Source organism: Ogataea parapolymorpha, chromosome VII (assembly GCF_000187245.1).
Source record: "Ogataea parapolymorpha DL-1 chromosome VII, whole genome shotgun sequence".
NCBI lineage: Eukaryota > Fungi > Ascomycota > Pichiomycetes > Pichiales > Pichiaceae > Ogataea > Ogataea parapolymorpha.
This window is the reverse complement of record NC_027860.1, coordinates 572,062-589,290: the sequence shown is the minus strand read 5'-3', so window position 1 is coordinate 589,290 and position 17,229 is coordinate 572,062. Positions and strand designations below refer to the sequence as shown.

Sequence of the window (17,229 nt, the reverse complement as noted above, 5' to 3'; positions counted from 1 at the left end):
ATACAGGTGAGTGGGAACTTCATAGTGAACGCTCATAACCCCTGTCGGATTCAGAAAGATTGAACGAAGACATTAATTGATTGATTCTTGTTTTTTATTGAGCATTAATCTCGTCATTTGATAGCTAAAGTTATAAGATAGTATATATCAAGCGAAATGTGGATTCTTGAGTGGTGTAAGTTGGAAAAACAATCATCCAAGATAAGTACTAACGGGTCCTTGTACAAATAAGCACAGAATAGTGCTTATTTGTATATCGAGCATTTACAGTTCAAGATGTTTTAGCTTCTTTAGGATTATGGAACAAACATGCCAAGCTGCTATTTTTGGGTTTGGATAATGCAGGCAAAACGACATTGCTCCATATGCTAAAAAATGATCGTATGGCCACTTTGCAACCGACTTTACATCCCACATCCGAAGAGCTTTCTATCGGTAATGTCCGTTTCACTACATTCGATCTTGGGGGTCACCAACAGGCTAGAAGATTATGGAAAGATTATTTTCCTGAAGTCAATGGCATTGTCTATTTAGTTGATGCTGCTGATTCCGAAAGATTTGAAGAATCAAAGGCTGAATTGGATGCTTTGTTTGCCATCGAAGAGTTGGCCAAAGTGCCATTTTTGATTCTCGGCAATAAGATTGACTCTCCAAAAGCTGTCAGTGAAAATGAATTGAGACATTTCTTGGGTTTGTACAACACAACCGGTAAAGACAGAGTCCAACTTACCGACACAAGACCGGTTGAGGTTTTCATGTGCTCAATCGTCATGAGACAAGGTTACGGCGAAGGATTCAGATGGTTATCACAATACATTTAAACTAAGTAATCACTCTAATATAGTCGGTATTGCAATTTCGACGACCTGTTCGAGATAGGCTTTTATACAATTGCATGGATACTCTTTATTCTTACATTAGCTTTTCCTTTTCTTACCGAATGCATCACTAGAGGCAGGGCTGGCTCCTGCCAATTTTCGCTTCTTACTTTGAGAAAAAAACTCCTTTTTTCGTTGCTTCTCCTTATCTCTTTTAGCTTCCTCGAGCTTTGCCAGCTTTCTAAGTCTTTCAGCATTTTTTTCTTGCTTCTTCATTGAACGTTTCTGGTCTTTATCCTTTTTGATAGTTTGAACGGTTTGAACAATGCTTCTTGCTTTTCGTTCTTCACCTCCCACAACGACTGCTCTCTTTTGCAAGTATCCTTGTCTCTTCTGTTTTCTCATTTGGTGCAACTGAGATTTATAAGGCAGGGTCGCTTGAATGGAGCGAGGAATTTTGAGTGGATTGAACTTTCGTTCTTTTCGTTCAATCTTCTTGTATTCTGAATCAGGATCTGACGCCGCTGATATGTTATTTTCTGCCTTCAAAGTCCCTGTAAGCTTCATACCTCTCCAATTCTCCTTGTCAGATAGGAGCAGAGATGTCACGGGGTTATAAAACCTTTTTGGCTTGATTGGGTACCACGTCTTCAAGAAAACGATATCACTCATCAAGATTTTATCCTCAAAAGTGGCTCTAAAATGTCCCTCCGGTTTGGAAAGAGCTCTCTTGATCTCTCCCCGAAGTCCGGATACTGTTCGGATAGTGGCTCCTTCGAATTTTGCGACTTCCAAAGCAGAAGAAAACATATCTTTGATGAATGCTGTGTTCTTGAAAACTTTGTAGGGGTGGCCAACAAGCTTCAGTTTCTTCACAATCTCGACATCAGCATTCAAGTCCTCAACAATACCAGTAGCAGCTATTCTAAAAGAGCCGGTTGTGAGCTCCTTTGAAACTGCTTGTACACCACAAAAAGTAGTATTCGGTGCAACCAAAGGTCCATAGAAAGTAGCAAAGCAATATGTGTGTTCGGGGGTATACTTCAGCAGTCTATTCCTAGTTCTTGAGTCAGATGTTGTGTAAATTGGAAGCGTTTGAAATCTCCTCCATCCTAAAGATAAGATCAGCGGGTCGTTAGTCTTCAAAACCTTTTTGTGCCACCTGTGTCTTCTGATTCTTGCGTTTAGAAATCCAAATCTATCTTCAGTTTGTAAAAGGCCACCAATAACCAAAGGATATTTTGGATCAAAATTTTCTATTACTTCCATTGGTAGATTATTGAATGTCAATTTGACATATGACCCTGCGGTGAAACCCTCTATATGTGCCCTGACGTCTTCTGACATGTCGGTAAGCTCAGATTTGTTAATCTCAAGTTGTTTAGCCATCTTTGCCTTCTGGTAGTCATACCATGTATCAGTTTCATCAAATATATCATTGTTGTTTGTTAAATCTTCCTCCTCTTCAAACTGTTGTCTCAGTTTCTCTTTTCTCTTCGCGTTGCGCTCCCTCTGCCGCTCAAAACTCATATCGCTAGATTGGTCTCCACTAGCTGAACCAACATCTATTGTGTCTTGGATGTCAGTGGCTTCAGCATTAAAATTGAAAAAATCATCCCCCGCATCGTTTCCGGAAGATTCCTCGGAAGTAGTGCCTGAATCTTCCTCCTCACTTTCCAAATTTTCAAAATCTCCGTATTCCTCTTCTGGGTCAATCTCGTCGTCGGCATCTAACTCTTTCAACCTTTGCTTTGGAGAAACAAAAAACCGACTTTTCAACCTGCCCATAGCGGAATGATTTACAAGCCATTTGTCATGTAATTTGCTGGCGGGAGTGACGTTTCCATTATGAGGACTATCCCTCTGAATAAAGTTATTGGAAATGACCTTTTTTACAAAGAAATTCTCATCTTCGTCTGAATCCTGATCTTCCGTGTCATGAATTTCTTTGTCGTCAGCATCTCCATCTTCAATGGAGCTCGAATATTCCAGTTCTTCTTCTTCTTTCTTCCATCTGGATATTGCATCAATGGGGTCAATGTTATCCATATACAACAACTTGTTAATATCCCATGTCGTTTTCCCTTCATTGCTATTCAGCTTCGAGCCAATTTTTTGCCAGTAAGATTTAGCCTCCAATGACTCATCATCCGATAAGTCAAAATCAGAATCAGATTCGAGGTTTGCTTGTTCAATTTCCATTGGTGTTTGAAATGACTTCCGGATATCGTTCAAAAAGTTGAGATTTTCTCGATTGTCGCGTTCGTCTTGGGATTCTGCATCACTAGAAGAAACTTCTGCGTCATCAGAGACCTCTGACTCGTCAAACTTATAAGGACGAGCCTGTCTAAGCTCTTTTCTTCCACTTTCTTGCCTGAGAACCTCATCTTCGACATTTTGCACGTGGTCTGCAACTGATTCAGGGGCATCACTAAACAACTGGACCTCACCGAATGATCTTGCATCCAGTCTCTCACTGGCCTTCTGTAGGCTGGTCACCATTTTCTCACCAAGACCATGCTCAGCTCCCTCTTTGAATGATTCACTTCCAACGTCAATATAGACTGCATCTTTATCTATTAAAACCCCTTGAACATCTGACATTGGCCCGTAGATAATTTTTTGCTTATCTTCCAATCGCTTTCTTCTTCCACGCCTTGAAACACTCTTTTGCCCACTTTGCTCTGTATCCTTCCTTTGTTCCCGTTCAATTTCTTCTAATCTCTGCTCGTAGTAGGGCGTAGGACAAGGGTCTGGTAATTTCTCCACATGAGAAATCGTATAATCCCCTACACCGGCAATATGGACTCGTTGATTCTCTGCTTTCAATGCAGTGCCATGAACATATCCATAAACAGCGACCTTTCGATCGACTTTTTGATTTTTTTCTATCAAAGAAGGATGCGTCAGATCTATGATTCTATCGACTAACAGATATGGATGTTCATTTCTCCATCTCAGAGGTCTGAATTTCATCACGGAAATAAAACGTGTAAGATTCAGAATTTCTCTATCAGGGTAGCGGCCATTAATCACCCCCGATAAATAGAAAAGTTTTGCGCCTTGATAAACTTCGGTCCAAAAGCGGTGTTTTAATCTCTTTTTCGAGGCCCGCAAAGTCGCCGGCTTTTTGAAAAGATCAAGATGAGTTGTCACTCCAAGAATCTTAGGCATACCGTGATGTTGTGCAATATTCAAAAATTCCATTGTTTCCATCTCAAATCCAAAATTGCCATCGATCATGAGCAAGACCAGATCTGCAACTTTCGCAATATCTATCATTGAGTTAAGATCATTAGCACATTCGATAAAAGTGAGCCTTCTTCTTTTGCCACTCACGACAGTAATAGGACCCTTTATATCTGTTAATGTAGTCTTCGTTAATCTTCGTATTAGAGATCTAATCAAAGTGGTTTTTCCCGTCCCCTTTGGACCGACCACAGCAACAATCACAGGTGGCGGGTCATCATCCGGACTCCTGTCAATCATAGGAACATGTAATTTTTTTTCATTAAGATCGCTTGATCTTTTGGCCTGTTTCTGTAATTTACCGGGCCTTGAAACCGCGAAAGCTTTTGCATTTTGTCCCTGCGAGCTCAACTTCATTCTTGCTGTTGTCCTCTTCGAATTGGACCTGTGAGGCTTATTACTTTGCTGTGTGTCCATGGCTCGAGTAGTACTTCTTGCAGACCTATTTTATAAAAAAAAATTTTTGAAAGTTACATAATGATCAAAAAAAAATAATCTACATAAAGGTTCACATATAAAACATTTCAATATTACAATTTTTATATTCTAAGAAACGTAAACACACATCTGAGGAGATTTGAAGGTCTAGCGCCTTGCTATTCAACAAAACAGCTAAGCGAGCTCCTTCATGAATTGAAGGCAAGGGCATTCAAGTTAGTTGTAAAGGACAAACTTGGCTTTACCCTTGGTAACGGAAGCTGTGCATCCGTCACTTCCATCTCCATTATAGGAACCATTTTCATAATAACATTCTCCAGAAACCACACTGTCGTCATCGTAAGCAACAATTTTCACGTTGAAATTGGCAGCCTCGCGGTTGTTCGGATTAGGAATCAATGACAAGTAAGATATACCATTTGTGTATCCTGCACCAAAGTTCAAAGGTGCCCAGTTTCCGACAGTGGTGCCAGCTTCGCTCCAGATACAACCGTCTTGGTACGACACTCCAGCATTGTTAACATAGTATTGAGCAGACGTCTTTTTGCCCTGCCATTGATAGTATGTATCTTGGTCAACCACCGTCAAAATGTTCTCACCGCCTGCTTCGACCACAGTTGGAATTACCATGTTTTCAGTTCCCGGATAATCAGTTCTGCAAATAGCAACAGACTTGTCAAGTTTGGAAACGACTCTAGCAGAGTTTTCACCCCATTCACATAGGTAGTCTGAATCTTGATTGCTTCTGTAAAGTTTACCTCCCTTACAGTAAAGACCACCAACAGATTTTCCGTCAGATGGTTGATCAGAAGGCCATTGGGTTTTAGACATACCTGGTTGGCATGCATACGAGCAATAGGAGCCTTCAGTACATGAACCACCTGTGGAAGTGTCAGATGGATGATAAATACCAGACCATCCACCAAATCCAAGCCAATCCAATGCGATCACACCTTGACCAGATGGGAAACTAGAGCAAGAGATAGTTCCATCCTCAAATTTCTGAGTTGGATCTGAGAAGGCAGATAGATCACCACTTATGCCACTAGAGGATCCGGAAGACGAGCTCGAAGTACTTGAAGACGAGCTGGTGCTCGAGGTAGAGGACGAGCCAGTGCTGACAGAACCACCAGTGGTTGTGGAATGAGATGACGAAGAGCTGGAAGAAGATGAGGCAGAGGTCGCTAGGTCAATAGTTTTGCTTTCAAGCGATGCTTCAACTGTTGGAGACACGGTGTTCCCAGCTGAGTCAACAGTGACAGTCACGTAAACGTAATCATACGCGACAGCACGTTTGTGCTGATGATGAGCATGATAGCTTTTAGCAGTCGTGGTGCAATCCTCTGTATTGGCAACATCTCCAGCTTTTGGTGCTGGAGCAGCATGAGCTGAATTTATCAGCGTGGCACTTATGGCTAACAATGTTGAAGTAGTGATTTTCATTTTGGAACTTAGCTAGAAAATAATGTTAGTTTCATTAAGGGGGGCCAAAGCAAGAGGTTCGTGAGAAGAGAAGGGAGGTGCTGGACAGGAAAAGGAATTCGGCTTGTTTAAATTATAGCAGCTAAGCGACAACGATGTGCAGGCAGGGGTACTTTTGCTTGAGTCGCGTCTTAATTTTGTTGTTTATGTTTGAACCTTGTTTCGTGGAAAGATGCATTGTCGCGCGCAATAAAACGTTCCTTCGATTTTGCTGCGGCCTATTGATACGCGGAATTCAGCCTATTGCGGAAGGATTGTGGCGCATGAATTTAAGATTAGGTAATCGAGGTGGCCGGTGTGTGACTGTTTGTTTTTCTTTCATTCCGTTAACCTGCACGACTCCAAAACAAGACATTTTGAAGCGACAAGCCATCTTGGTATGAAAAACTAATCAATCATCACTCGCTCATGTGACTAGTAATTTGTGCACGATAGTACCGCAGCATTTCGGCAATAAGCTGAAATTCAATTGAAATCATGTGTTTCCTCGGAGAGTTCTCTGAAAGCTCTCGCCTAGGAAATACAAAACGTTGCAAACGCGTCTAGCATTTATTAATCCAGTTGACAGTTGACGATTGTCTTGCGAAACAGGTCAGTGACATGAAAAAATCCAATGCAAATGCCCAATGCAATTGAATGACACGTTGTGACTGATGATACTGCCTTTGAATGCTCTTTCGCTTCTCAACCCATGAATTCTCTCTTTGTTTGGTATTCAACTTACCTTACGATTTTCAAATGAACTGAAGAACAAACTATTGGATATCCTTTAGGTTTTCAAACGGGCACAATAACAGCAAGATAAGGAATGTAAGTAGTTGGAAAAATGACCGTGTAATCTTAATAGCTCTTAATTGTTTAAAGGAGAGAAATTTCGAACTTGTAAATATAAATATAGGATTTCAACCTGTTTTAAAGTGCGCTGAATTTTAGACAAATTAAACCACGCAGCTTCGCCACATGCTTTGCATGAGACCTATTTTGAATTTGCGGTTTCCTGATGTAGAATTATGTTTTCCGAAAATTTCCACGCACACAATAGCCCCAAACATTTTCGGATAAAAAACAACCAAGCACTCCGTATAATTGGTAATAGCAAGCCTCCTACTTTCTGCACGATATAAATCTGGTTGGAGCTAAGTAAATAATAAACAATTTGAAAAGCTTGACATGCACTTTGAGCTATTGAGTAGATAGCAGTAGTTGAGATTGTTTCCAAATTTTAAATATGCGGGTCGCTGATAACTTAAGTTGAAAACGCTAAAAAAGCTCAACTTAGGACCAGCACAATGTATGTTGACAGTCAGATCGGAGTAATCTCTGTCACTCTGTATAATCTCCAACCTGTTGACTTTCTCAGCAAACTGGTCAAATTAGACTTGTTTGTCTGCAGACAAGAGATCGAAAATTTAATGCCCAGATTTTGGAGGCAATATTTCAGTAGCTCAGTCAAAATTTGTGGAAACACCTTTTTCTTTATTATGACTGAGTTTCGATAGATCCGTAGTAGGATATCAAAATTTGCAAAGATTAGATAGAAGGCAGTTGTCGAAGTTAAGATAAAGTATCTTTTGTAACTCTAGGCTGGACTTCAACGAATAAATTGAGCCTCGGGAATGGGCTAATAATGCTAAGTGTCCACAACTTATGAACGAGGCTCGCATTTCTTTCTCACACTTTGCTGGTTGTACATAGTGATTGCTTCAAAATGACTTGTTGGTATCCTGTATGCCTCTAGTATTTGCACGGGAGTTACTGGTGCATGGGTGTAGCGGAATTACTCCAAATTATTTTCCGAGTTCCCCCAATTTAAAAAAACAAAAGAAATGGTTGGGCGTGGGTTTTCAAAATTTAATTTGAAGTTTTGTTTCCATAAAATTAAAGCGATATACGACACTCGACCTGAATTCATATTCGGTAAATTCGTTTGACTCTGCTACTATCTGTTTTCGGAAGATTACAGTTTATGTTTAGCAGGTGTGAGATCAAAAGCTTATCTTTCGTGTAAGCCAATTACAAGCAAGAATCACATAAGCTCAGAGATTGCGGTAAAGTATCTTTCGAAGTATGTCTCAGGAGGTTTTCAATGAAGGTCCAACGACTTCGCAACACATTGAAGCTGAGGATGACGATCATTTCAACAAAACAACGTTCAAGTTGAAGAGGACCAGATCGATGGGTCTGCTTGATGATTTTATTACTCAGACCCACTCTTTAGATACTGATTCTATTCCAGATAAAGAAGCAAAATTAAGTTCAAAAGACTTTGTTTCAGATGAGACTTTGCACAAATTGAATATGAATTCAACACTCGATGAGACAGAGAATGTGCCTCGATTCTATACAAGTGTCGTGCCGTCTGCTTCGAAGAACAAGAAAACAATTCCTTCCTACTCTCCCCAGAGTTTTCAAAGTGAGGAGACCTCTGACGAAAATTGCTTTTCTGAAGACTCCCTGAGTTCTACAGGATCGGGGAATTCTGTTAGTCTCATACCAAAACATCAGTTAAAGAAATATCAACATGGCAAGCAAAACGAGACGCTTGCTCCGACGCTAACTTCTCAACAGCACTTACACGATGACATTGACGTACAACATTCTCCTGAACAGCACGTCGATTATCTATCCCACAACTGGGATGAATTGGAAATATCCAAATCTTGGAGATACGTAACTTTGAAGAGAAATGATTTTGCAAATTCTGCAAGACTTGAGAATGCATCATGGAGAACATGGGCTCAGGCCCGGAATGGTTTGAAAACGATCTCACCTGCAGAACTGAACTGGAGTAAAGAAAGTGATGTTACTTGGTTGTATGGGCCACTTTACAAAGAGGAGAAGTACGGTTTTGATATAGTGGACTTCAAAAAACAACAACATAAGAAAAGACAAGAGTCATCTGGTGGAAGTTCTCAGGGTAACGTTGACATGGAAACTCCTACCAAAGATACCAGTACAATGAAAAATGATAATGATGACAGGGACAATAATGAGAAAGATAAACATTCTGATCATTTGAAACCAATACTGAAAAAGCGTTCCAATGTTGAAAAAATGATCAGCGATGCTTCGTATTCAAGACTCCAAAGTCTGCTCGAAGAGCATGACCATAAATTCAAAGGAAGTCCTGTTTTGGAACCATTTTCGAATTCATTGAACGATTCTTCTTCTCCTGCTAATAGTTCCGCAAACCATACGAACAATGACGATGCTTCTCCATTTACCCTTTCGGCTAACCAGACAACTGAGGATGTTCATAAAGTGGACGGTCAAGCACAGCAAAATCCTGCTGCGAATAAAAAAGAGAGGAAGATTCATTTCAACATGAGAGTTGATCAATGTATTGCAATTGATGACATAGAGTCGGATGCAGATACAGGCTATCAAAATGACTCCGATGATGGAGGACCTCCTCGGACAATATTACGCTCAAAAAATGACTATGATGATGATGATGAGGATATGGGTTATGATGAGGAAGACGACGATGATGGTGATGATGAAGGAGGCTTCATGCTACATACAAGAGTGACCTCCCCGAACATATCTCACAGACCACCTAACTGGTCGCGTAACTCCTCAAGTGCTAACACTAGAGATGAATCTCCATCATCTGGAAACATGAAACCCATTGCAACTATAGCACCACTTCCTGCCACAACACTGAAGACCTGCTCGGACGATGATGAATCTGATCCCTATACTGTATCACATAACACAAAAACCAACCGAGGGTACGATTATTATTATGATTACAACACTGTTTACGACGACTCAACAAATCCTTTGTATTCTGTCATTAATAGCCAACAAAATGTCCAGTTGTTTGATGTACCAGAAAGTTGTCAAATTGAGGACGTGATGGATGTCGATGCCAATGGACATCCTGAAAACCTGATTATCTCACCTGTTGGTACACGACCTGAAATTGAAAATGCACCTTCTACATCATCACAGCTAGTACATGAGGATATCCCTTCCCATTTGCAAAAATTCATACCAAGCGAATTATCAGATCAGCCCTTGCGATATGAGAAGCCGCAACAGCCCGAAAATAGCCCAGTATCATGCTCCCAGATCAAACGCAATACGAGCGTTGGACATGGTTCCTCAAATTCAAATTCATCAGCTAGTCTTTCAACAATCAAAGTCGGTTTGAGCGGTTTAGATCTTGGGCATACTGGGCTCAGGAAAAGTCTCGGTTCCGGGTCCAAACCACAACTATATCAAATGTCTGAGCAGTCTGGAGGCTCCCAGTTTTCTATACCTGGTTCTTCGGCCTCGATGAGTCTTGACCGCAAAAAGTTTGTCTTCAGTTCTGAGTCAGACGATTCGTCCTGCTCAGATGAGGAAATGGAGATAAATCCACCTAGACGGCCAACTTCGTTGTCACCTTGACATAACTTTAGGGTGGATTTTGAGAGTTCAGAGTAGATTGGGTTTCCATATATTTGAAAAGGCATCAAGTGTATTTACTTCTGCTATTGACATGTGCTGTAATGCAACGTACGTTTTCGCTTGAGAATTCAGTAAAAGAAGTATTTTACGTTGAGTTGCTATTGTACGGCGCAATCAACGTGAAAGTATATACTCAATTGATGTATCTACAATGTTACAGAATGATGTCTATTTAATAATGAAACATCTTGATTCCGCGCTATCTAATAAGGAGTCTTTTTGGGCCAGTTCATCATCTCACGTATGTCGAGTTTTGTCTTCCGAGATCATCCTGGATAGATCCATCTGAAACATTCTGCTTGTAAAATCATAATTCGATATCTTGCTTCAAACTTTGATAAGAGACTTTGTCACCCCCTATAATCTGCAGAACTCAAAAATTATGAGGAAAAAAATGCGGCCAAGCTGTCTTTAACTTTGAATATTTACGACTTTGAAAAATACCATCGTAAGATTCGTTGTTTCCAAGCTGAATTTCACAATGTCTGGCAATTGGACTTTAGACAATACGTTGGATCAGGACGAGTCTGATATATCAATCAAACCTGATATCCCTCAAATGGAAATTTTGGGAAACCCAAAACCTAGCTCCCACCGCAATGCGCCGTCAGGTTCCCTGGAGACCGCACAGCCTCAGTTGACTAACACTGCCAGTTTTTCCACGTTTACTAGCTTTGTCAACCCTCAAAGTTACTTAGATCCAATTTTGGAGAACAACAACATCAAAATTAGAGAGAATCAGTTTAGTGGTGGAAATACATTAGATGAGTCGGTGCTTACCACGTTAGGCAGAGACTTCTCTAGTATTGGAGATAAGCTACTTTCGATTCTATGGCCGCTAAGATTGCGGCAGAAACTCATGCTCGTTCGCAGAGTCAGTGAGCATTTTTCCTCAACAGGAAGTATGATGGGGCACACAGATTCCTTGAATCAAGACAGCAATCTCGAAGAAAGCACAACTACGGAAACATTCAATGAATATTCAAAGGAGACCATACAAAAAATACTTGACTGGGATCTATGGGGTCCGCTGGTATTCGTTCTTTCATTCAGCCTGATAATAACTTATTTGCAGAGTAAAACATTGAGCTCTGGCGGGGCTAATTCTTCCGAAACTTCCCAAATATTCAGCGCGTCTTTTTCCCTTATTTGGATAGTACTCGCTGTGCTTTCGCTCAACATACAGCTAGTGTCTCCCGTCTCGCAAATGACTGATAATGGCCAACTAACATCCGGTGTTATAGGCCTATCATTTTTTCAATGTATGAGCATCCTTTCATATACACTATTTCCAATTGTACTTGGTGGGTTGAGCTCTATTTTCATCTCATGGAAATTGCTGAGGCTTGTTATAAATTCCGTTATGTTTCTATGGTCTATTCTGTGTTCATGGTTGATACTCGCCATTGTCAATAACTGTCGAAAGATTGGTACAGCATCATTAATCTATGGTATGGCAGGAGAATCGTCTTTTGATCATAATGATGGTGAGAAGCGAATTCTACTCATGATCTATCCGATTGTATTAGTCTTTGGTCTTCTATCCTGGTTATGTGTTATTGTGTGAGTCATTTGTATTAGCTCCCAACCAAGAAGTTTACGTCAAGCTGATCCAGATACTATTTATCTGTAGCACGTCAAGCAAGGTGTGTATCACCGACTGTAACTTCCTCCTTTGCAACTTCCTCATTTGCTTCCTCTTCGTCAGCGCCAAATTCCATGGGGTCGAAATTACTTCTGCGTATATCACGCTCATTAATTTCTGTTCTAGTTGGCTCTCTGATATTGAGATTGATCACATCGTAACTGAGAGCCCTGAGCTTTGGTTCTATAAAGTTGTCGATGCGGCGCTTTTTGAGTTCAATCTTCCCCTTTATTGGAACAAATAGAGCAGTAGAAGTTTTTTCATCAAAAGTGATGGCTAGTTGGCGGAATAATCCAGCATTGCTAGACATTCTTGAATTGCTATCGTAATCCCTTAATTTCTGATATGTGAAAATTTTATCACTTGATGGTTTGGCTTCCTCTGGAGACGAAACTGGGGCATTTTCTGTAGTGTCACTGAGCAAGGCGTTCACAAGGTCACAATCGTTGTCATTAGCAGTGTACAAGGTCATAAAATTTGTGGTGTCACTGAGAGAAATTAATTTGAAAAGCGGTGCTTTGATATCCGACGGCTCTTCAGCTTTCCGTTTGTTCGTTCTCTCTTTCTTAAGAGAAGATGAGCTCGAAAACTTTATATCATAAAAGTTCTGGTCTAGCATGGATGTGTCTGGCAGTAAACTCCAGACTTTTTTGGCTTTTAGGCTCTTTTTTGATGGATGTAACAATTCTCGAAGGTTCTCAGGTTTGTCACTATCAGCGAACATCCTTTCAACTCTTCGAAGCTCAGATTTAGCATCAAAATCCTCCCGCTTTCTCATGCGGAACTTGGACAAGGAAGAATCCGAATATGAGGGCATATGTGCGGATGTCCTGTCGGAAGAAATGTATTGCGTCCTGCGTAAAAAACTAACGCTGTCCTCTTTAGATGCAACGGTTTTTGTTGGATCTGTCAATAAAATCCTGTCTTCAGGATGAAGCATGGAGCTATTTCCAAACTCTGGTGATAGTGCAGATATTGGTGACAGTGTATTTTCTTCAATACATTTGGGGTTGTCTAGCAAACTCAAATGTAATCCCAAATCGTCGTCCAGAGTCACTAAATTACTAAAGTGATCTTTGCGGAAAACTGAGGAAAGAAGCGAGGAGACCGTTAGAGGGTCACCTTCCAATGATGACTCTAGCTCTACCATTTTCGGAGGGCAGGGCGGTGGAGGAAGATCATTCAAATACCTGACTTTGGCGACAAAATCCTGCCGTGAAGTTGGAAATGCAGATTGTGGCATTATTGATTATAGGCCCTATTTTGAGAGATGGTTTTTCGCAGTAAGTATGATTCGTCGAAAGACTGACTGCTCAAAAAAAAAAAAACACATTTTTACACTAGCCACAATGTTGTATTCGTACAAGCCAAATTTCGTTAGATCGTAATAATTACAGTATTTCCAAAATGTTGTGTGAGATTGCACTTCAAAAACTTGATCTTTTAAATTAAATCTTTCAATCAAGTTTGTCACATCACATTGAATATAAGATGTTTCTGAGAAGCTGGTAAAAGATGGAAACTTATAACGGCCTACCTTTTCACGGGCTCAAATTCTGCAGCACCTCTATCAATACTGCTCAAAGATCCACTTTGGCGTGGAAGATTGAAATGCTGGGTGGCACTTTCCATAATGATCTTCTCGCTGATATAAATGTCCTGTTAGTTGGAAGCATTGATACCCCAAAATACCATTTTTGTGCCCAGAGACGCTTTGATATTAAATTTGTTTTACCTGATACAGTTAACACTATCTATGACCTTTGGACCCAGAACAAAGAAATAGATCCATCTATTATCGATAATTATCTCTTGAGCCCATTCCATGGAATGTCAATATGTCTCTCCAGGCTGTCTAATATAACTTCACCGCAATTCCATCGAGACGTTATTGCCAAGATTATCGTTGATTTAGGAGGTAACCCCACTGAATCTTTAACACCCTCTCACAAGGTTGTCGTCAGCATTGAAAAGTCAGGCAAAAGATATGAAAAGGCCATCGAATGGGGAATTCCAGTTGTCCATCCCAAATGGGTTATTGATAGCGCCGAACGAGGAGCTGCACTACAATGGAAGTATTACGATATTGCCACAGTCAACCCCGAGAGGATTGGTCAGGGCAGCTGTCTAGTTTGGAATAAGTTGGATAGATCACAGTTCCAACAAGTGTGCGTAAGGCCAGAGAATGATACAATATTTCGCGATAAAAATTCTGAACTTGTCGTCCAAGCACAACACAGTCCTTCTATTCCTCCCAATGCCGCTCATCGGGCCAAATTCTCCACCGTTTTGCCTCATAGTGGTAGTCACATTTTCAAGAAAGTTGGATTTTACCTTTGTGGTTTCTCTAAAAACGAATTTTTGAAGTTGAAGTCCGTGATATCGGATGAAGGTGGCGATATCGTGTCTGACACTAGTGCAAATGTCATAGTTGTACCATCTTACTACTCTTATTCCGATGTCCCCGCAAAACTCAAGAATCTTGCAGACTTGAAGGGGATAAAAATTGTCAATGAGTGGTTTATCGAAAGAAGTTTACACTATTCAAAATTATGCTTTGATCAGTGGTCGGTGCCCAGGATTCACACCACTCTCAAATTGAGTTTAAAAATTGCATTCTCAGGATTTGGGGGCATAGAGCTTTTACACGTAGAGAAGGTGCTCAAATCTCTTGGTTGTTTCCCCACTCGAACTTTTGACCAGACCAATGATCTCTTGGTCATCAATATAACAAGCATAGGTCTCACGGAACAACGCTTCCCAACATTTTTTGATAATGACTATAAAAGTATATTATCAGTTCCCTGTCCAACGGAACTCGAGACTCAATTATCTAAAACTATGAATAAGGTATTAGCCGCCAAATCTTGGGGAATTCCTGTGGTGTCTTTTGCATATATCTGGAAGGTGACCGATATAGGAGACTTACCTGCTCTTAAAGATGGTTCTTTCTGCATCTTTGCTCCAAATCCTATAGAGACGAGGACAAAGGGGCGACTATCTCACCAAGCAGAGATGATTGACACTGAATTGAAGAGCATTGTTGAGAGTACTACATTAGGGAGCAACGGATTATTCTCACAGGATGGCTCTTTTGGGTCTGGCGTAAATAAAGAACACCCAACTCCCAAAATGGATCAACATATAATATCCAGAAAACAACTCAAATCCATTAGATTGGCAGGAATGGCTTCTGAGTCGCGATTGAACACATTGTCAACCCTACAGCAAGAACATCAAGGTGCGCATTCTGATTCTGGGACCTCAAAGAAAATAACTGAGATTCAGGTTTTAGACCTCCAAACCTCAAGGAGTCGAAGAAAGAACTGAATTGCAGATATTGGAAGCGGTAATCAAATATGATCGCGGCAGAAGAAATTGCTCATTTCTAATGTACGCCATGTTTAATCACCAATCAGCGTATCAGCATCGTATGTCTTATTTCAGTACTGATCGCATAGTAACGTTGGATTTGTCATGTTGCGTAGACTATGTAGCAAAATCTGATTACGGTCACGCGTGGACTTTTTTTCTTTTCGATATTTTAAGTTCTGATTAGCTTATATATTTAAAAAAAAATGGGGTTCGAGTTTACGTAATATACACGGTTGCAGAAAATTAAAACAATCTTTCAGGAGCCAGTTAAAGAGTTAGACTAGTTTCATAATGAGCTGGCAGTTGAAAAGGATCATTGCAAAATTCAAAAGAAGAAGCAGTCGATATGATATGCAATATACTTCTCATCAATGTAAACCTTTTTGTCGAGAGGCATATAATTCTTTATTCTTCACCCCGCCTATACGATACCTGTCGTGACAGATTATTGTCACCAATGCATAAACTTGTCTCGAACTTGTTTCACAAAGAGCAGGGATCGCCTGGTCGTGTGACCATCTTTGACTAACCGAATAAGTGACCAATGGGTCTGCTTGATGAAAAGTTAGATCTGATGTTGTGGAATTTCGATGTAGATAATCCCATAACGGGGTTATAAAGAGGCATTCTCCTTTGCAGTACTTATAATGGTATCTGCTTAGAAGAGTTTCATGATGGCATTATCCCAACACACATCCTAATCTTCAGCAGCATGCCTTCACCCAAGGATAGAATGCTTGGTTAATCAAACATGACAACCTATATCTACTTCCATAAATTCCTTCAAGGCTCTTGCTATCCTCAGTTCTCTGATTACCTACCTCTTCCCTCCACTAAAAGGCGCCCAGGACTTAGCTATCTGGCATACCGTAATCGTGAAGTTTACCTTTTTCAAGGAGCACTCGTTAAATGTGTCAGTACTTTTGACTTCACGAGGCACGTTGAATTCGATGCATAATTATCACTATTGATTTAGCTATTATGCCAAAAAAAGTATTGTACTAGTCGTCCTCTCCAAGTCACAATATTCATAACCGTAGTTGGTAATAGATAGTGAGTGTTTCTTGTGCTTCATTGAAATGTGAGAACCACAAGGTATGCGACCTAGTCTTTTCTATGATAATAATTTTGCGCAACGTTACATCAAAATAATATATCCTTCAAATTTTCGGCTATTGAGCATCTGACGGAAAATATTCTTACTATATCTAGGCTAGTCATTGGGGGACTGGGCCTCTTTGCTTAGTAAAGGCTTAGGGTGAAAGAGACGACAGAAGTTATTTAGACTACTTAAGAGCACTGCTTCCTTAGACTAAGCCTGATTGGATGCAACTCAACAGTTTAATGGCAGCAGACTAAAGATATAAATGAGCGATTAAAAAAATTCTGCTATTTAAATATCTCGAATTTTAAATTTGATACCTGTCATAGTTCATTGATACAATTCCTTCTATCTAATGTTGTAATATTCAGTACATACCTTGACTCAGCCGTCTGAAAACACTGAAGCATATAGTGCACAGATGAGGTAGTGATGCATTCGCTAATTAACCAAAGACAAAAGTGCTCAAGGAATACGATACTTAAAAAAAAAACATTTGATAAAATCAAGATAGGCATGCAACGTCTGGAGCCCCTGTTAAGTCACTTTGTAATTGCCAATTATTCAGATTGGTGTTGAAACTTTGTTCTGATAAGTGAAATGTCTACAGTCATTGCTCTTCCTTCAATAGTGTGACTATGTATCAGATAGTTAATATCTTT

The 17,229-nt window shown here is 40.2% G+C and overlaps 7 protein-coding genes across 7 annotated transcripts; 4 read left to right on the top strand and 3 right to left on the bottom strand.

Moving 5' to 3' along the window:
• Positions 1 to 156: 156 nt before the first annotated feature.
• On the top strand, positions 157 to 821 carry HPODL_02702 (Small COPII coat GTPase sar1; the record flags this gene model as incomplete). Its single annotated transcript, XM_014077019.1, has 2 exons — positions 157 to 175; positions 271 to 821. 2 exons carry the CDS (start codon positions 157 to 159, stop codon positions 819 to 821), a joined length of 570 nt encoding a protein of 189 aa, XP_013932494.1.
• Positions 822 to 917: 96 nt separating this feature from the next.
• HPODL_02701 (Ribosome biogenesis protein BMS1) lies at positions 918 to 4,307 on the bottom strand (the record flags this gene model as incomplete). The annotated part of the gene is made up of 1 exon (XM_014077018.1): positions 918 to 4,307. The coding sequence occupies one exon, from the start codon at positions 4,305 to 4,307 to the stop codon at positions 918 to 920; it is 3,390 nt and encodes a 1,129-aa protein (XP_013932493.1).
• Positions 4,308 to 4,721: 414 nt separating this feature from the next.
• Positions 4,722 to 5,948, bottom strand: HPODL_02700 (Protein SIM1; the record flags this gene model as incomplete). Its single annotated transcript, XM_014077017.1, has 1 exon — positions 4,722 to 5,948. The coding sequence occupies one exon, from the start codon at positions 5,946 to 5,948 to the stop codon at positions 4,722 to 4,724; it is 1,227 nt and encodes a 408-aa protein (XP_013932492.1).
• Positions 5,949 to 8,054: 2,106 nt separating this feature from the next.
• On the top strand, positions 8,055 to 10,385 carry HPODL_02699 (uncharacterized protein; the record flags this gene model as incomplete). The annotated part of the gene is made up of 1 exon (XM_014077016.1): positions 8,055 to 10,385. One exon carries the CDS (start codon positions 8,055 to 8,057, stop codon positions 10,383 to 10,385), a length of 2,331 nt encoding a protein of 776 aa, XP_013932491.1.
• Positions 10,386 to 10,926: 541 nt separating this feature from the next.
• On the top strand, positions 10,927 to 12,012 carry HPODL_02698 (uncharacterized protein; the record flags this gene model as incomplete). Its single annotated transcript, XM_014077015.1, has 1 exon — positions 10,927 to 12,012. One exon carries the CDS (start codon positions 10,927 to 10,929, stop codon positions 12,010 to 12,012), a length of 1,086 nt encoding a protein of 361 aa, XP_013932490.1.
• Positions 12,013 to 12,082: 70 nt separating this feature from the next.
• HPODL_02697 (uncharacterized protein) lies at positions 12,083 to 12,709 on the bottom strand (the record flags this gene model as incomplete). The annotated part of the gene is made up of 1 exon (XM_014077014.1): positions 12,083 to 12,709. The coding sequence occupies one exon, from the start codon at positions 12,707 to 12,709 to the stop codon at positions 12,083 to 12,085; it is 627 nt and encodes a 208-aa protein (XP_013932489.1).
• Positions 12,710 to 13,605: 896 nt separating this feature from the next.
• HPODL_02696 (Nucleotide excision repair factor NEF2, RAD4/CUT5 component) lies at positions 13,606 to 15,420 on the top strand (the record flags this gene model as incomplete). Its single annotated transcript, XM_014077013.1, has 1 exon — positions 13,606 to 15,420. The coding sequence occupies one exon, from the start codon at positions 13,606 to 13,608 to the stop codon at positions 15,418 to 15,420; it is 1,815 nt and encodes a 604-aa protein (XP_013932488.1).
• Between the last annotated feature and the right edge of the window lie 1,809 nt (positions 15,421 to 17,229).